At 41.7% G+C, this 16,250-nt stretch overlaps 1 protein-coding gene across 2 annotated transcripts in view; it reads right to left on the bottom strand.

Annotated features, from left to right (window-relative positions):
* RASEF (RAS and EF-hand domain containing) overlaps positions 1-16,250 on the bottom strand; it is a 76,068-nt gene that overhangs the window by 16,515 nt on the left and 43,303 nt on the right. Inside the window, exons 7-11 of one of the 2 annotated variants that reach the window (XM_036904321.2) lie at positions 14,583-14,651; positions 12,867-12,951; positions 11,856-11,944; positions 415-649; positions 9-146 (exon numbers count right to left, since the gene is read on the bottom strand). In XM_036904321.2, coding sequence (XP_036760216.1) covers positions 9-146; positions 415-649; positions 11,856-11,944; positions 12,867-12,951; positions 14,583-14,651 — 616 coding nt within the window. The remainder of the gene's footprint in view (positions 1-8; positions 147-414; positions 650-11,855; positions 11,945-12,866; positions 12,952-14,582; positions 14,652-16,250) is intronic. The other variant, XM_036904322.2, reaches the window with a different exon arrangement.

Below are 16,250 nucleotides of genomic sequence, written 5' to 3'. Positions count from 1 at the left end.
ACACCCACCTGAGGCGAAAGGGCTGAGATGGGCTTCCGTGAAGAGCCAGAAAGGCTGCCCTCACCAGCAGGTCCCTGGGGCTTCCAGTCTAAGACGGAAGCCACACCCTCTGCACCGTAGGTCTCTTCATCCCTTATATCAGGAACCTGTTTTTTTTTTTAAAGTCAGCCATTAACAAAGTATCTCATGACACATACACATCATGGATTAATGAGAAGAAAACTATAGAACAGAGTGGCCCCAGATGGCAATCTATGAGAATGTCTCCCTAATCAGTGGAGAAAAAAAAACATTCTACTGACTGTGCTTCATATTTACCTTTAAAACGTATTCCCACAATAGATAAAAGTCAAACAGGGTGACAGATTTCTATTGAAAATAAGGCCTAGGAGCACAGCGCCATGTGGGGCTTACGTCTGTGTCCGATGCATCACCCCCGAAGCTCTCCTGCGTGCCCTGTGACCTCCGAAATCCTCTCTGGTGCTTGTATTCTACCTCCGAGTCATACTCATTGGAATCTCTCAGGGTAGACAGGCCACTGTCGAAGCAGCTCTCAGGCAGGCTGTCAACTTCACAGTTCATCCTCTGCATAGGATCACAGAGGGCCAAGGAGTCACAGTCCTCATCTACATAGGAAGAGCGGGACGACCTGGTGACGGAGGGGAAGAGAGCTTAACCTGAGGGCTCACAATGCTCAGGACTACACAGCAAGGGATTCCACCGGCAGAGGGACCAAGAAGGCCGACATGCTCATGTTCGCCAGGAGTCACAGTGGTATGCCATGATTAACCATCGGGGAAATAAAATGTTCAAGGCAATATCAGTTCATTCTATTAAGAGAAAGTTCAATCCATTAAGATAAAGACACTCAAACATTTAGTAAAGCTATTTTTTAAATTACCTCCGGTATTTCCTGATACAAAAGGAATTGCTGCATTAAGAAAAATGCAGCATGTGAATCTTTTCACTCTAACCTGGTCAGACCACATTCTGAACAACTTATCCCTCCTGGATAACACCTCTACTTAAGAGGACTGCTGAGATCCTGGATGGGAAAGGCAAGTGTGAGACTCAAAACCCTCAGACAGTAGAAATGGTTCAGTACTCAGCTTCCATCTCAATGATTCCTCTCTTCCGATACTTACAGAGCTGACATATGAAGAAGAATACGTTCTCTCAGGTTGCACAAGACAAAATAAAAGCCAACTGATAAGCTTTTCTGGAAGTAATATTGCTAATCAACATGATAAAAAAAGACAAGCCACCCAAAATGTGTGGTACCGGAATGGTTTGACATATGACTTTTCTGTTACAAGGTGTTGAGTCATAGTCTAGAAAGATGTCTTTAGGAGGGGTTTCATAGGACGGTGCCTCAGATAAAAGCTAGAACTTGACTTCTGTGGATCTTCCCATTTGTGACACTCTAACATTTTATAAGTGAAGGAGAAATTCTCATCGATGGGAGAATCAAAAGAAAGTGCCTATCTCCCTATTAACCTTTGCTTTTCCTTTTGATTTTCATAAGAATCTAAGTTTACATTGAAATAAAAACAATAAAAAAGGGGGGGCTATAACTTATTTAGTCCCCACTACACACTGGGCACCATCTAAGCCACTAGGCATCCACGATCTCATCAGAATGGAGTAGTGGTCAAGTACTAGGTCTCCAGATATGAGAAATAATAAGAGATGGCTATGCTGAGAAAGAGAAGGGGATCCCAACACAAGAAAGTATAAGACATAGATCTGAAAAGTCAAAGATATCTTGGTACCATTAGCAAATGCTTAAAATTAACTAAAAACATAATTTAACCACCAAACTCTCTCTGAAAATGTTGCTCAATTATAAAGTTTTTATCCTGAGGCAGGAAATTTCATACCATATCGCAATCTATCTAGCTAGTTGTGTGTGTGTGTGTGTGGACTTTTTTTTGTTGTTTTATCATTTATGAAACTGTTCTTCTGAAACTGGTTTTAGGTTAATCTATAAAGGATCTAACAAAACACTCTCATTATACAGCACAAACTACTTCCCCTCTATGTCATTATTCATCAGAACTTTTTTTTAAACTTATTTGTCTTTTTGATAAGGAGCAAAGGAGAAGTGAAATCCTGAATTGAGCCATCACCACCTAGAATATATAGACTCTAAATTAAAAATATAGGTACAGATCACACACACACACACACACACACACACACATATACATATATGCTCTTTAAAAGTAAACTATTCTTATCTGCCTAAAGAATATTTTCATAACAATGAGGTCATATGAAAATATAAAACAAGTTATACTTTTGTTAGAGTTCCTAGAAAAAAACACAAAACGAATACACAAGTTGAAATCCAATAAGGCCACAAAAGCAATAAAATAAAATTTACAAGGGATTAAAGATGGCGGCGTGAGAGGTGAGAAAGAGGCTTCCTCCTAAAACCACATATAATATGAAAATATAATTAATACAACTAACACTGAAAAAAGCAACAGGAAAGAGGGCTGAGCCAAACTGCATACACCTGGAGAAAAGAATAAACCTCACAGAACAGGGTAATGTACCAAAACTGTGGCCAGCAGGACCCAAGCCTTCCCCCATCCCAACTCACTGGCAGGAGAAAGAGACACAGAGCAGGGAGGGAGTGGAGGCCTGGGACTGCTGAATACCTAACTTCAGAGATCTGCTCTGGGAGCACAAACCTACATTTCATGGTGCTTGCATGGTACTTTCATGATTAGGGGGTTGGAAAGTTAAGACAGGCAGAATACCTGGAGAGACTGAGATTCCAGCTGCTTTGGAAAAGCAGGGATCCAAATCTGGCTGCTCTGGGACAAAAGAAAGGTGGGCAGTCTGAGAGACTTCCTAACAGCAAGAAGGCTACTAAAGGGACAAGGATTGCACAGAGCTTACTGCTCAGGAGAAGGACAGGTAGACAAAATTGTCCAGGTGCACTCTGCCCAGTAGTTTGGAACTTTCATGATCTTCAGGCACTCCAGCTCCCTGATTGGCTACACAGCTTGAAGGATGCCCTCCGTGATACGCAGCCTACTGCGCCTTTCTCCTGGTGAGCCCCACCTGGCTCACAAACTGGAAAACCCCACCCTGGCATTAGGCCAGCCAGAGGGAAGCCCCATCTATAGCAACAACAAACACAAAGCATAGAGGCTTATACCTGTGTGCTCATCCCACTGGTTCTGGCAGTGGAGGCAAGCATAGCAGCCAGGAAGCAGGAAACAGACTTTCCTCCCCCCAGGCACCAATACTGCTCCCCTGCGACCCGCAACATTGCTTCAGGGGCTGAGCAGCTCCAGAGAGCAGAGCTTCTGGGCACTAGAGGGTGCCATATACAAATATGAAATGCCAAAGGAACCTGGTTCAGACTGAAATTATGAATACAACACCTGAGAAAGATTCAAATGAAATCAATCTCCTGAATCTTCCTGAAAGGGATTTCAAAAATAAAAATCATTAACATGCCCATGGAGGTACAGAAAAATATTCAAGAACTCAGCAATGAATTCTGGTCGGAGGTCCAATCATTGAAGAGCACAATGGAGGGTATTAAAAGCAGATGAGATACAGTGGAGGAGACAATAAATTAAATAGAAATTAGAGAAGAGGAATACAAAGAAACTAAAGCACAGAGAGAATAAAGGGTCCTAAAGAATGAAAGAATATTGAGAGAACTGTGTGACCAACCCAAACAGAACAATATTTGCTTAATAGGGGTACCAGAAGAAGAAGAAAGAGAAAAAGGGATAGAAAGTGTCTTTGAGGAGGTAATTGCTGAAAACTTCCCCAATCTGGGGAAGGAGATAGTCTCTCAGGCCATGGAGGTGAATAGATCTCCCAACACAAGGGACCCAAGGAAGACAACACCAAGACATACAGTAATTAAAATGGCAAAGATCAAGGATAAGGACAGATTATTAAAAGCAGCCAGAAAGAGAAATAAGACCACATACAAAGGAAAGCCTATCAGGCTATTATCAGACTTTTCAGTGGAAAAACTAAAGGCCAGAAGGGAGTAGCATGATGTATTTAATGCAATAAAGCAGAAGGGCCTCAAACCAAGAATACTTTATCCAGCAAGATTATCATTTAAATTTGAAGAAGGGATTAAACAATTTCCAGATAAGCAAAAGCTGAGAGAATTTATTCCCACAAACCATCTCTACAGTGTATTTTGGACGGACTGCTACAGATGGAAGTGTTTCTAAGGTTTAAGAGCTGTCATCAGAGGTAATAAAATCACAGTAAAGAAAGTAAAACAGTTCATTACTAAGCAAAGGCAAAATTAAATCAACTATCCCCAAAGTCAATCACGGGATAGAAAAAGCATACAGAATATGACACCTAATATATAAAGAATGGAGGAGAAAGAAAAAGGAGGAGGAAAAAGGAACCTTTAGATTGTGTTTGCAATGGTATATAAAGTGAGTTAAGTTAGACTCTTAGATAGTAAGGAAGTTAACCTTGAACCTTTGGTAACCATGAATCTAAAGCCTGCAATGCCAATAAATACATACCTATTGATAATCACCCTAAATGTAAATGGACTGAATGCACCAATCAAAAGACATAGAGTCACTGAATGGATAAAAAACAAGACCCATCTATATGCTGCTTACAAGACACTCACTTTAAACCCAAAGACATACACAGACTAAAAGTGAAGGGATGGAAAAAGATATTTCATGCAACTAATAGGGAGAAAGAAGCAGGAGTTGCAGTACTAGTATCAGACAAAATAGATTCAAAATAAAGAAAGTCACACAAGACAAAGAAGGACATTACATAATGATAAAGGGTTCAGTCCAACAAGAAGAAAAAACCATTATAAATATCTATGCACCCAACACAGGAGCACCCACATATATGAAACAAAAAATAACAGAATTAAAGGGGAAATAGAATGTAATGCATTCATTCTAGGAGATTTCAACACTCCACTCACTCTGAAGGACAAATCAACCAGACAGAAAATAAGGACACAGAGGCACTAAACAACACACTAGAACAGATGGACCTAACAGACATCTACAGAACTCTACAAACAAAAGGAGCAGGATACACATTCTTCTCAAGTGCACATAGAACATTTTCAAGAATAGATCATATACTAGGCCACAAAAAGAGCCTCGGCAAATTCAAAAAGAATGAAATTCTACCAATCAGTTTCTCAGACCACAAAGGTATGAAATTAGAAATAAATCATGCAAAGAAAATGAAAAAGCCCACAAACACATGGAGGCTTCACAACATGCTCCTAAACAACCAATGAATCAATGACCAAATGAAAACAGACATCAAGCAATATGTGGAGACAAATGACAACAATAACTCAACACCACAAAATATGTGGGATGCAGCAAAGGCCATGCTAAGAGGAAAGTATATTGCAATACAGGCCTACCTCAGGAAAGAACAATCCCATATGAACACTCTAAACTCACAATTAATGAAACTAGAAAAAGAAGAACAAATAAGGCCAAAAGCCAGTAGATGGAGGGACATAATAAAGATTAGAGCAGAAATAAATTAAATTGAGAAGAATAAAACAAAAGAAAGAATCAATGAAAGCAAGAGCTGGTTCTTCAAGAAAATAAACAAAACAGATAAACCCTAGCCAGACTTATCAACAAAAAAAGAGAGTCTACTCACATAAACAGAATCAGAAATGAGATAGGAAAACTCACTATAGACACCACAGAAATACAAAGAATTATTAGAGAATACTATGAAAAATTAAATGCCAACAAACTGGATAATCTAGATGCAATGGACAACTTTCTAGAAAATACAACTTTCCAAGCCTGATCAACAAAGAAACAGAAAATCTGAACAGACCAAAAACCAGCAATGAAATTGAATTGGTAATCAAAAAACTATCTAAGAACAAAACTCCTGGACCAGATGGATTCACTGCTGAATTTTATCAAACATTTAGTGAAGACCTAATAGCCATCCATCCTCCTTAAAGTTTTCCAAAGAGTAGAAGAAGAGGAAATACTTCCAAACCCATTCTATGAGGCCAGCATCACTCTAATACCAAAACCAGGCAAAGACACCACAAAAAAAGAAAATTACAGACCAATATCCCTGATGAACATAGATGCAAAAATACTCAACAAAATATTAACAAACTGAATTCAAAAATACATCAAAAAGATCATCCATCATGATCAAGTACAATTTATTCTAGGGATGCAAGGATGGTACAACATTCAAAAACCCATCATCATCACACACCACATCAACAAAAAGGACAAAATCCACATGATCATCTCCATAGATGCAGAAAAGCATTTGACAAAATTCAACATCCATTCATGATAAAAAATCTCAACAAAATGGATATAGAGGGCAAGTACCTCAACATAATAAAGGCCATATATGACAAACCCACAGCCAACATCATACTAAACAGTGAGAAGCTGAAAGCTTTTCCTTTAAGATCAGGAACAAGACAGGGATGCCCACTCTCCCCACTTTTATTCAACATAGTAGTGGAGGACCTAGCCATGGCAATCAGACAACACAAAGAAATAAAAGGCATCCAGATTGGTAAGGAAGAAGTTAAATTGTCACTGTTTGCAGATGACATGATATTACACATAAAAAACCCTAAAGAATCCATTCCAAAACTACTACTAGATCTAATATCTGAATTCAGCAAAGTTGTGGGATATAAAATTAATACACAGAAATCAGTTGCATTTCTATACACTAACAATAAACTAGCAGAAAGAGAACTCAGGAAAACAATTCCATTCACAATTGCATTGAAAAGAATAAAATAACTAGGAATAAACCTAACCAAGGAAGTGAAAGACCTATGCTCTGAAAACTACAAGACACTCATGAGAGAAATTAAAGAAGATACCAATAAATGGAAACACATCCCGTGCTCATGGATAGGAAGAATTGATATTGTCAAAATGACCATCCTGCCTAAAGCAATCTACAGATTCAATGCAATTCCTATCAAAATACCAACAGCATTCTTCAATGAACTAGAGAAAATCATTCTAAAATTCATATGGAACCACAAAAGACCCCTAATAGCCAAAGCAATCCTGAGAAGGAAGTATAAAGCTGGGTGGATTATTCTCCCCAACTTCAAGCTCTACTACAAAGCCACAGTAATCAAGACAATTTGGTACTGGCACAAGAACTGACCCATTGAACAATGGAAAAGACTCGAGAGCCCAGATATAAACCCAACCATATATGGTCAATTAATATACAATAAAGGAGCCATGGACATACAATGGGGAAATGACAGCCTCTTCAACAGCTGGTGTTGGCAAAACTGGACAGCTACATGCAAGAGAATGAAACTGGATTATTGTTTAACCCCATACACAAAAGTAAACTGGAAATGGATCAAAGACCTGAATGTAAGTCATGAAACCATAAAACTCTTAGAAGACAACATAGGCAAAAATCTCCTGAATATAAGCACGAGCAACTTCTTCCTGAACGCATATCCTTGAGCAAGGGAAACAAAAGCTAAAATGAACACATGGAACTACATCAAACTAAAAAGTTTCTGTACAGCAAAGGACACCATCAACAGAACAAAAAGGCATCCTACAGTATGGGAGAGTATATTTGTAAGTGACATTTCTGACTAGAGGTTAACATCCAAAATATATAAAAAACTCACATGCCTCAACACCTAAAAAGCAAATAAAATGATTAAAAAATGGGCAGAGGATATGAAGAGACAATTCTCCAAAGAAATTCAGATGGCCAACAAACACATGAAAAGATGCTCTACATCACTAATCATCAGGGAAATGCAAATTAAAACCACAATGAGATATCACCTCACACCAGTAAGGATGGCCAGCATCAAAGAGACTAAGAACAATAAACACTGGCAAGAACAGAAAAAGAGGAACCCTCCTACACTGCTTGTGGGAATGTAAGCTAGTTCAACCGTTGTGGAAAGCAATATGGAGGTTCCTCAAAAAACTAAAAATAGGAATACCATTTGACCCGGGAATCCCACTCCTTGGAATTTACCCAAAGAATACAACTTCTCAGACTCAAAAAGACATATGCACCCCTGTGTTTATTGCAGCACTATTTACAATAGCCAAGATATGAAAGCAACCTAAGTGTCCATCAGCAGATGAATGGATAAAGAAGATGTGGTACATATACACAATGGAATACTATTCAGCCATAATAAAGAAACAAATCCTGCCATTTACAACAACTTGGATGAGGCTGGAGGATATTACACTCAGTGAAACAAGCCAGGTGGAGAAAGACAAGTGTCAAATGATTTCCCTAATTTTTGGAGTATAACAATGAAGCAAAACTGAAGGAACAAAATAGCAGCAGACTCACAGACCCCAAGAAGAGACTAGTGGTTACCAAAGGGGAGGGGTGTGGGAGGGCAGGTCGGGAGGGATGGAGATGGGGATTGAGGGGTATTATGTTTAGTACATATGGTGTGGGGGTCACGAGGAAAACAGTGTAGCAAAGAGAATGCAAACAGTGAATCTGTGGCATCTTATTATACTGATGAACAGTGACTGCATTGGGGTATGGGTGGGGACTTGATTATATGGGTAAATGTAGTAACCACATTGTTTTTTCATGTGAAACCTTCATAGGAATGTACTGTCAATAACACCTTAATAAAAAAAATTAAAAAAAAGAAATGCTATAGAAAAAGAAAACAGGCATATTGAAAAACAACTAGGTATATCTATTACTTGTATCTATACCAATACTACTATAGTAATGAAAATAAACTCACTGAAAGTAATAGTTTAATAGATAGATTAGGCAGCTGAAGAGGGAAACAGTGAACTGGAAAATAAAGTTCTGTCATTGTTCAAAACACTGGATGAAGACAACCTTCCAACCTGAAATAAGGGCCCTTCCCGCCTCATCCAGGAGCAAGTCCACCCTTCACAGGATGACTGGCAGATGTCAACTCCAACTTCAGACAGCCAAGGCGTCCTTGTCCTGTGCAGGGAGGCAGAGGGGGTGAGCTCCGTGGACTCCTCCTGGGAGGGGCGCTGGTTGGAAGTACCCCTGAGTGGAAGCCCCCAGTGGACAGGAGGTCACAGTTATGGTCAAGTGATCTCTGGTGATTTCCATGATGCCCACGATATTGGTGTCATGGAAGGCCACCCACACATGGGGTACCCAGCAGAGCAAGGCTGCAGACTGCGTGTTCAGGTCCTCCCCGATCCCTGTACTTCAGACCCTTGAGTTGAACTTCACACACTGCCCCCTGAGTGATGGGTGTGAATGTGAACTTGCTTCCTGACCCACCCCCACTCCGTCCAGGTGGAGGTTCCAGCAGCGACCCCAGTCACAGACTCAGGATCACCATCCCCATGGCCGGCCCGAGCCCTCGTCCACAGGCAGGCTACACAGTCAGGCCTGTCTCTGTGTGACCACCACCCCTTCCTGAAGGACCCCTGGGAGGCATATGGGCACACACATCTTAGTCTGGGGACACCTGCCACTGAAACCCAGAACACCACCAGGCTGAGCAGCAGACAGCATGGCTGTGGTGTGCCCTGACTTGTGTTCCCAGGATTCCATAAACAGTGTCTGGGCACATGTTCACCTGACACCACAGTGACCAACACGAGGAGGGAGGGAGCCTCGGACGAGGGAGATGCCAGGACCCTGGTGGATAGCAGTGGAAATCCCTGAGGCAGAAGAAAATGTAAAATCAAGAGACAGGGCCTCAGCTGGAACGTGGCCCAGCACCACTGCCCTGACTTGCCCTCACACACAGAAAGGGACGTGGCTCGGCCCTGCGTTGTCACCCAGGACGGCTGCAGGGCCAGGTAGGGAGAGCAGTGCTCTAGAACCTGGCTGGCCTCCCCTCCCCCACCTAACTGCCCTGCCCTGTTATGAGGGCCCCTGTTGCCCTGAGTGACAGAACTCTGCAGGGTTCTGAGCCATCCCCTGTGACCATGGACCTGGCACTCCGAGGCAGAGCAGTGGAGCCCTTGCAGCCATGGAGGGCCCGCTGGCTGCCGCCGGACTCATGGGCCAGCTGATCCTGAACCGCCTGTGAAGCTGAGAGAAGGCGACCGCATCAGACAAATGCTGGCCGACGCCCAGGCCCACCTGCAGCCTTTCCCAAGTGGCCCTTCTGCTCCTGTTGCTCCACCTGCAGCCCACGGAAGCCACAAGCTGTCCCAGGATCCCCTGAATCCTCAGGACTCCCCAAGAAGGAAGAGGAGGGTGTCACCGTGAGGGACCAGGGGGCAGGGGTGACCTGCAGGTGTGACTCAGCTCACGGCAGCCAGGTCCTGACCACCCACAGCCATGGCACAGCTCTGAAGGTGTTTCTGTCTAAGCTAATTTTGATTTCACTCTTTTAGGTTTGGCTACTGTTATTTAACTGATATGACAATTCTCTTATCCAAGTAAGCATAGCATTCTAATCTTAAGAGTATTTTTCAAATAAAGTTTCATTTAATAAAAAACAAAAATGAAATTTACAACATGATTTTAAGTTTTTATAGTGGCATCAAAAAGAAAATCAAATGTTAACTTGTCATATCAAACTAGCAGCCCTCTGAAAAGGAACATTAGTCTGGACCTTGGTGGCCCTCTTGCTACTACTGTTCAAGGTCGTGTACACACGAGTGTTATGTTTCTGCACTCTGAGCCCCTGGACAGTGGTCACTTTGCTCCTTAGAACCTACTGTCAAGGAGCTCTTTATCCAGTACCCCTGAGCCTTATTCATGGTATCTACTCTTCAAAAATGAATCATGGTGAAATTTTTGAAATAATTTTCAGTTATGTATATCTTTTCCACTCTGGGCTCAGAACTGATCTTAAATATAAGTCCAGAAAAATGGCATCGTGCCCACACATTTTCAAAAAGTAATGCTCTTTCTCAGTAACAGAACAAGCTGCCTATAAATCAATAAGCCATTAAAATTTTTATTTCACAAATCAGTGTACAATAAAAACGTCTCAAAACTGGAGAGAATTTTCTTAAAAGTGATCACCAATAAGCCTTGGTAACAGACCTTCCTGAAAGGGAACCTGACATTTTGCTATCATCAGGATATTAGATACATTATTCTTTAGACCAAAAGTTCTCATGAAAAAGGAATGAATATGAATTGGAAAGTCATATCAGAAATGGAGAGCCAGAAACCTGTAGTTTACGCATTCCCTTCTACTTTCAAACTCTGACATACTCCGAAATTAACTTTTTAAGTAACAACACTGGACACATGAATATGTACACAAATGTGTACACATGTAATCTTTTTATTTTTACTGCTGGATCTCAAGTTACAGCAGGGCTACTATTTCACTTCATTTGATTAAACTGATCAAAAATAGAGCTAAATTCTCACTTCTGATAAGCCTCTGTGACTCCTCCAATAGCTCATAAACATTTGTTAGCCATATCTCTATTTGTTTGAAAGTTTCCTTTTCCTCATACATAGTTAATACAGCATTATACTGCACTATCACACATTTACAGATCATGCGCCGAGTCTCACATCATACACCACGACATCACATACCATGGCATCACGGGTTACCCTCAGACACCTCCTACTGAGCCCACTTCTAAGAAACAGGACATGATCAGGGATGAAGTAAGGTGAGCATATGTGAAACCAAGCATGATAATGTCTTAAGTAAACCACTTTGCCCTCCCTGAAACATTTTTAATTTTAATTTTTACATGTTTTCATGTTCCAGAAACTTTAAGTAAGGTAGTAGGGAATAGAAATTAGGGCCTAAAATATATCCTATTACTTTAATTCACCTCTAAGGACAATTACTTTCCTTTTAACCTGAGCTCAAACAAGAAGTTAAGTAGGTGCTGACATACCTGTCATAGCCCAGAGGCTGAGGAGAATGACTATTAAATTTGGGACTGCTTCTAGAAATTGTATTCCCTGGTGATATATTATTCATGCGCTGTAATACATAAAATACATAAGTATTATTTTGTTGTTCCACATATACCTTTTATGGATACACACACACACACACACATATTTTTTAACTACAGCACACTAGTTAATGTCGAATATAATTAAAAGTTTGGTATCCTGTATGAACAAATGTGAGCATGAAAATCCAGGCAAAAATTATAAGGTAAGTGCCCCAAGTACTCTCTCCATCTCATGCTGTAAGTCCATCTCCTCCTGCATAAACCATAAAGGGGCATCCCGGTTCCCCAGATTTGCTGGGACCTGCAATACCAACATCTTTGGATTTGTCTCTTCTTGAACCAGAACTTGGCTTAGTTATGCTAACCTACAGCACTGGAACCCCACACTTGGAGCCAAACCCCAAAAGTGGGAGAACAGGCTTTCTGACACATGTAGTCTCAGCAAGGTCTTCCAAATTCCAAATGCGGCTTAGCTTGTTTCTGTAGGAGGTGTTAAAATCCAACGTCCCCCACTAGGATAATCTCACTGGCATAAAGAATACTCAATATGTCTAAACATATCTCAGCTGGATGCATCTTCACAGTCCTCAAATGGGCAGTATTTTATGTGTACCTCCATGGGATTTCCCACTTTCTTTTACATTACTGCCATCTGTGCACATATTAGTTCCCTACTTAACTCCCTACACAAATATAAAGGTGTGACCAGGAGCCAGGTCACACCTTATACATCCTTCTCTGGTTTCCTTGAACATCTAACAAAGAGTTTAGACATATATTTCTGCAGAGAGCTGACATATTTTCCAACTTGGAAGAATGTTGCCTCCTCTTATCATATGGAAGTTTCTCCTTACTGTAAGTTCTCCTCTAATAAAAGACATGATTTACACCAGAATACTCTGCCAGAAGAAAGAACAAAACACGTTATAAAATTCTATTGCATACCAAGGATCTGTTGAACTTGCTGTAACTGTTTTCAAGGGCACTGCGTAGGCCATCATTACTGTCATGCAGCTTCCGGTTAGCTGTTCTACAGAGTAAGCAAATAAAATGAATAAACAGTTGAAAAGAAGGTGGGGGTGAATGTCACCACTTTCTTTTCAGGCTGTGATGTTCAGAATGTGGATTCACTTAAGACCTCTTGCAACTTTCTACCACTTCCCTTCAAACCTCATAAACTGAGGTTATAATCCATAACTAGAACTACAATTCAATTGATGTATTAGCTCTCTTTAAAAGTCTCAAGACATTTTAGGAAGGCATTAGCTCTGCTGAGGAGCCCACTCCACCCTCAGGTAGTTTCCTAAATGCCTGGCCCCGGCTGGCCCCATGCACTGCTCTCTATCCCCCTACATGTGCTCCAGCCAGGTGCAGATCCGAGATGTTACATGTTTGCAGATGGAGATGTTCTTTCTCCTAGCCACTCCTCGCCTGGCTCATGGCCTGGTGCTGTCCTTCCAGGCACTATCATGGACCAGTTAAAGGCTCCAATGTTGACTCTGGGTTAAAATCCCAACTCAACCATGGATTTTCCAAAAGACCTATGGGGATCATTGACGTGTCAGAGCATCATCAACCTCTTCTATAAAATGAGGATCATAACAGAGCCTCTGCCTTGGAGGGTGGCTAATCTTTCCCTACTTAAGACTTATTTGTCTTTCAGATCTCAGCCCAATCGCTGCTTCCACTGGGAACAATTCCTGGCCCTGGACCTGGCTGGGCAGAAACTCTCTAGTGTATTCCCTCAGGGGATGCACCCCTTCCATCTGTCCCACCGCTTTCTTTTGACATTTTATATCTATGCCTATAATTATTGGTCAGTTTCAGTCTTCCTCCCCTAGACTGGCCCCACAGGAGAGAGATTTTTGTCTCCTACTTGCCCCTCCATCCTCAGCTCCTGGCACCCCTGGCCCATAAAAGGTGCTGCATAAAAATCCGCTGCATGAGTAAATAAATAATCAAACAGCAGTACTGCAATACATCAACTTCATTATTGCAATATGTCAACTTGGTGATTGCCACAGGTGAGACTTAAGAAGTATTTAAAAATGGTGAAAAAAAGTTTGTCAAGCCTGACCTTACTTCACTGGGGAAAGTGAACCCAGAAGAAAACAATGCATAGGTAGAAAAGAGAGAAAGGGGTGAGGGAGGCTCAGAGGTGGGAATTACTGACTCAGCTGTGAGCTTGACAGAGCAGATATAGTATTTTCAATAGGGTAAAAAAAAAAAAAAACTAAGAAAAATATACCTCTACAAGAGCACGATAAACTTTGAAAGAATGAGTACGTAAGCCTGGCCCTGTGACCTGTACTAACATGAGACGCCAGACCACCTCTCAGTGTGCTGAGTTGCAGAGAAAGCCCGTGAGGTCAGGCTGTTATTCTTTCCAGAGGTCTCACAAGACACGCTGGACCCATCACTGACGTGCAGGGACTTTCAGAGAATTACACTCTAGTCCCTGGATTTGAACAGTTGGTTTAGGATCAGAAGCATCAGAAAGCTAAGTGGATGTGCCGAATGCAGCAACACAGAGAAGAAACGTGTGTGGACCTGCAAACCCAGGCTTTACAATATGGTAACTTGTGTTATATGTGGCATGTGCTTTATTAACAAAAAGTAAGTGAAATGTAAATGTAATGAGAGTTTTACACAAGGACTTACTGGAGTATTTCAATTTGCCTCTCAAGACTATTTCGGTCTTCTGTGTACTCTCGGATTATTTCCAGGTCCCTGTAAAATTGTATTATATATTTGAATGGGAATTAGGTGTTCAGTCCTGCCACACTTCTTCCTACCCTCCCTGACCCGTTAGTCCCCTTTTTTAAAGACATGGGTCCTTGGCCATGGTTTTCTATCTCACCAAGGTCCTCCTAGGCGCCCCTGTGCCGTCAGCAGGCTCTTCCTCCCCGTGTGAGACTCACAAGGTCACTCACACCTTCTGCTTCCTGTACAAGGTTCTGCTCCCCGCCAAGCCCCGTGAGCTCTTCCATGCCCACCACTGCTGGCTCTGCTCCTCCCTGGGACCGACCCCTTGACCTCCCATTGCCCCCTCACCAGGCTCACTCCAAGCCCCTACACCGCAGCTCACTCCCACCTCTCACCGGTGTCTGCTCCTTCCAAGACCTATGTAATCCCAACCCCAGCTGTTTCCTCCTCTCCCTGCCTGCCCCGGCTCCTGCTCCCCCTCCCCTCCCCTTCTCACCAGAAACCACAGGGGAACCCACAGGACCAGGCTTTCTCTGATCACTACAAACTCGTGCTCAGTGACTCCTCTTCTGCTTTATTAGGAAGCCCTGGCCTGTGCCTCACAATGTCCACTCAGAACATCAGCCACTTGCCCACAGCCCTGTTCTACCTCAGCCCCATTTCTAAGCAGACAAACCCCATCACCAGCTTCCAAAAATTCCCAGGCTATCAAGCAAGCTTTGTCCACAATTCCCTGTCCATCCACTCTTTAGGCAATAAAGCTAAAAATTTCCCAATTGCCTATAGGAATTTAAATTCTCAGCCAAGAATTCTGAACCCTGATGGTATAAGCTAGCTTTTAAATTTTTTAATTTTTTTAAACTTTTACTTTTCCATTCAAAGTATCTTTTTTTGTCTGGGGGTCTGACCACTGTTCCCCCAGCCAGTCTTCCTCTACCCTATGAGCTCACCCTATGCTTTGGTTAGCACCTCACCTGGGACATTCCTGAGACTCTCTTTTCCCATCTGTGAAATGGGGATACTGAAAATCCCCATCTCACATATACTCTATGGACTGAAGGCATTAATACTAGTGGAGCACCAAGGAGTGCCAGGGGGGCAGTGTACCTGCCTCTGCTCCCCTTGACGAACACACCTACTCCTCCCAAACTACAGCCTCATGTCTCCTCTTTAATACAGTTAAAAGAACACTGTGCCTACCTTTCATGTGGCAGTGGACCCAACCTGTGCCACTACCAGGGGTATCGTTTCTGACATTCTTTAGCACTTATGTTTTAACTCTGTAGCCTGTTAGCTTTTTATCTTTCTCAACTGGATTTGAAGCTCTCAAAGAGAGACCACAGCTTTTCTTTTCATATGCTGCATACTCATAACTCCTTATTTAGCTCAGGGATCTGTATAAAAGAAGTACTTAATAAATGATTCACTACTTTCTATTACAGGAACTTAATTCTGATTAGTTTGCAAACAAACAAAAAGATCTTTTTCCCAAGTGTACAAGTATGTATGTGTGTGTGTATATATGTGTGTGTATATGCACTTATATGCAAATATGTAAGTAGTCATATATATTTTATATTTGCATATATGTGTGTTTTATGCTTACATATCCATTTATATGTC

This window comes from Manis pentadactyla, chromosome 3 (genome assembly GCF_030020395.1).
Source record: "Manis pentadactyla isolate mManPen7 chromosome 3, mManPen7.hap1, whole genome shotgun sequence".
NCBI classification, from domain to species: domain Eukaryota; kingdom Metazoa; phylum Chordata; class Mammalia; order Pholidota; family Manidae; genus Manis; species Manis pentadactyla.
The sequence above is the reverse complement of the archived record's forward strand: the minus strand, read 5'-3'. Positions and strand labels throughout refer to the sequence as shown.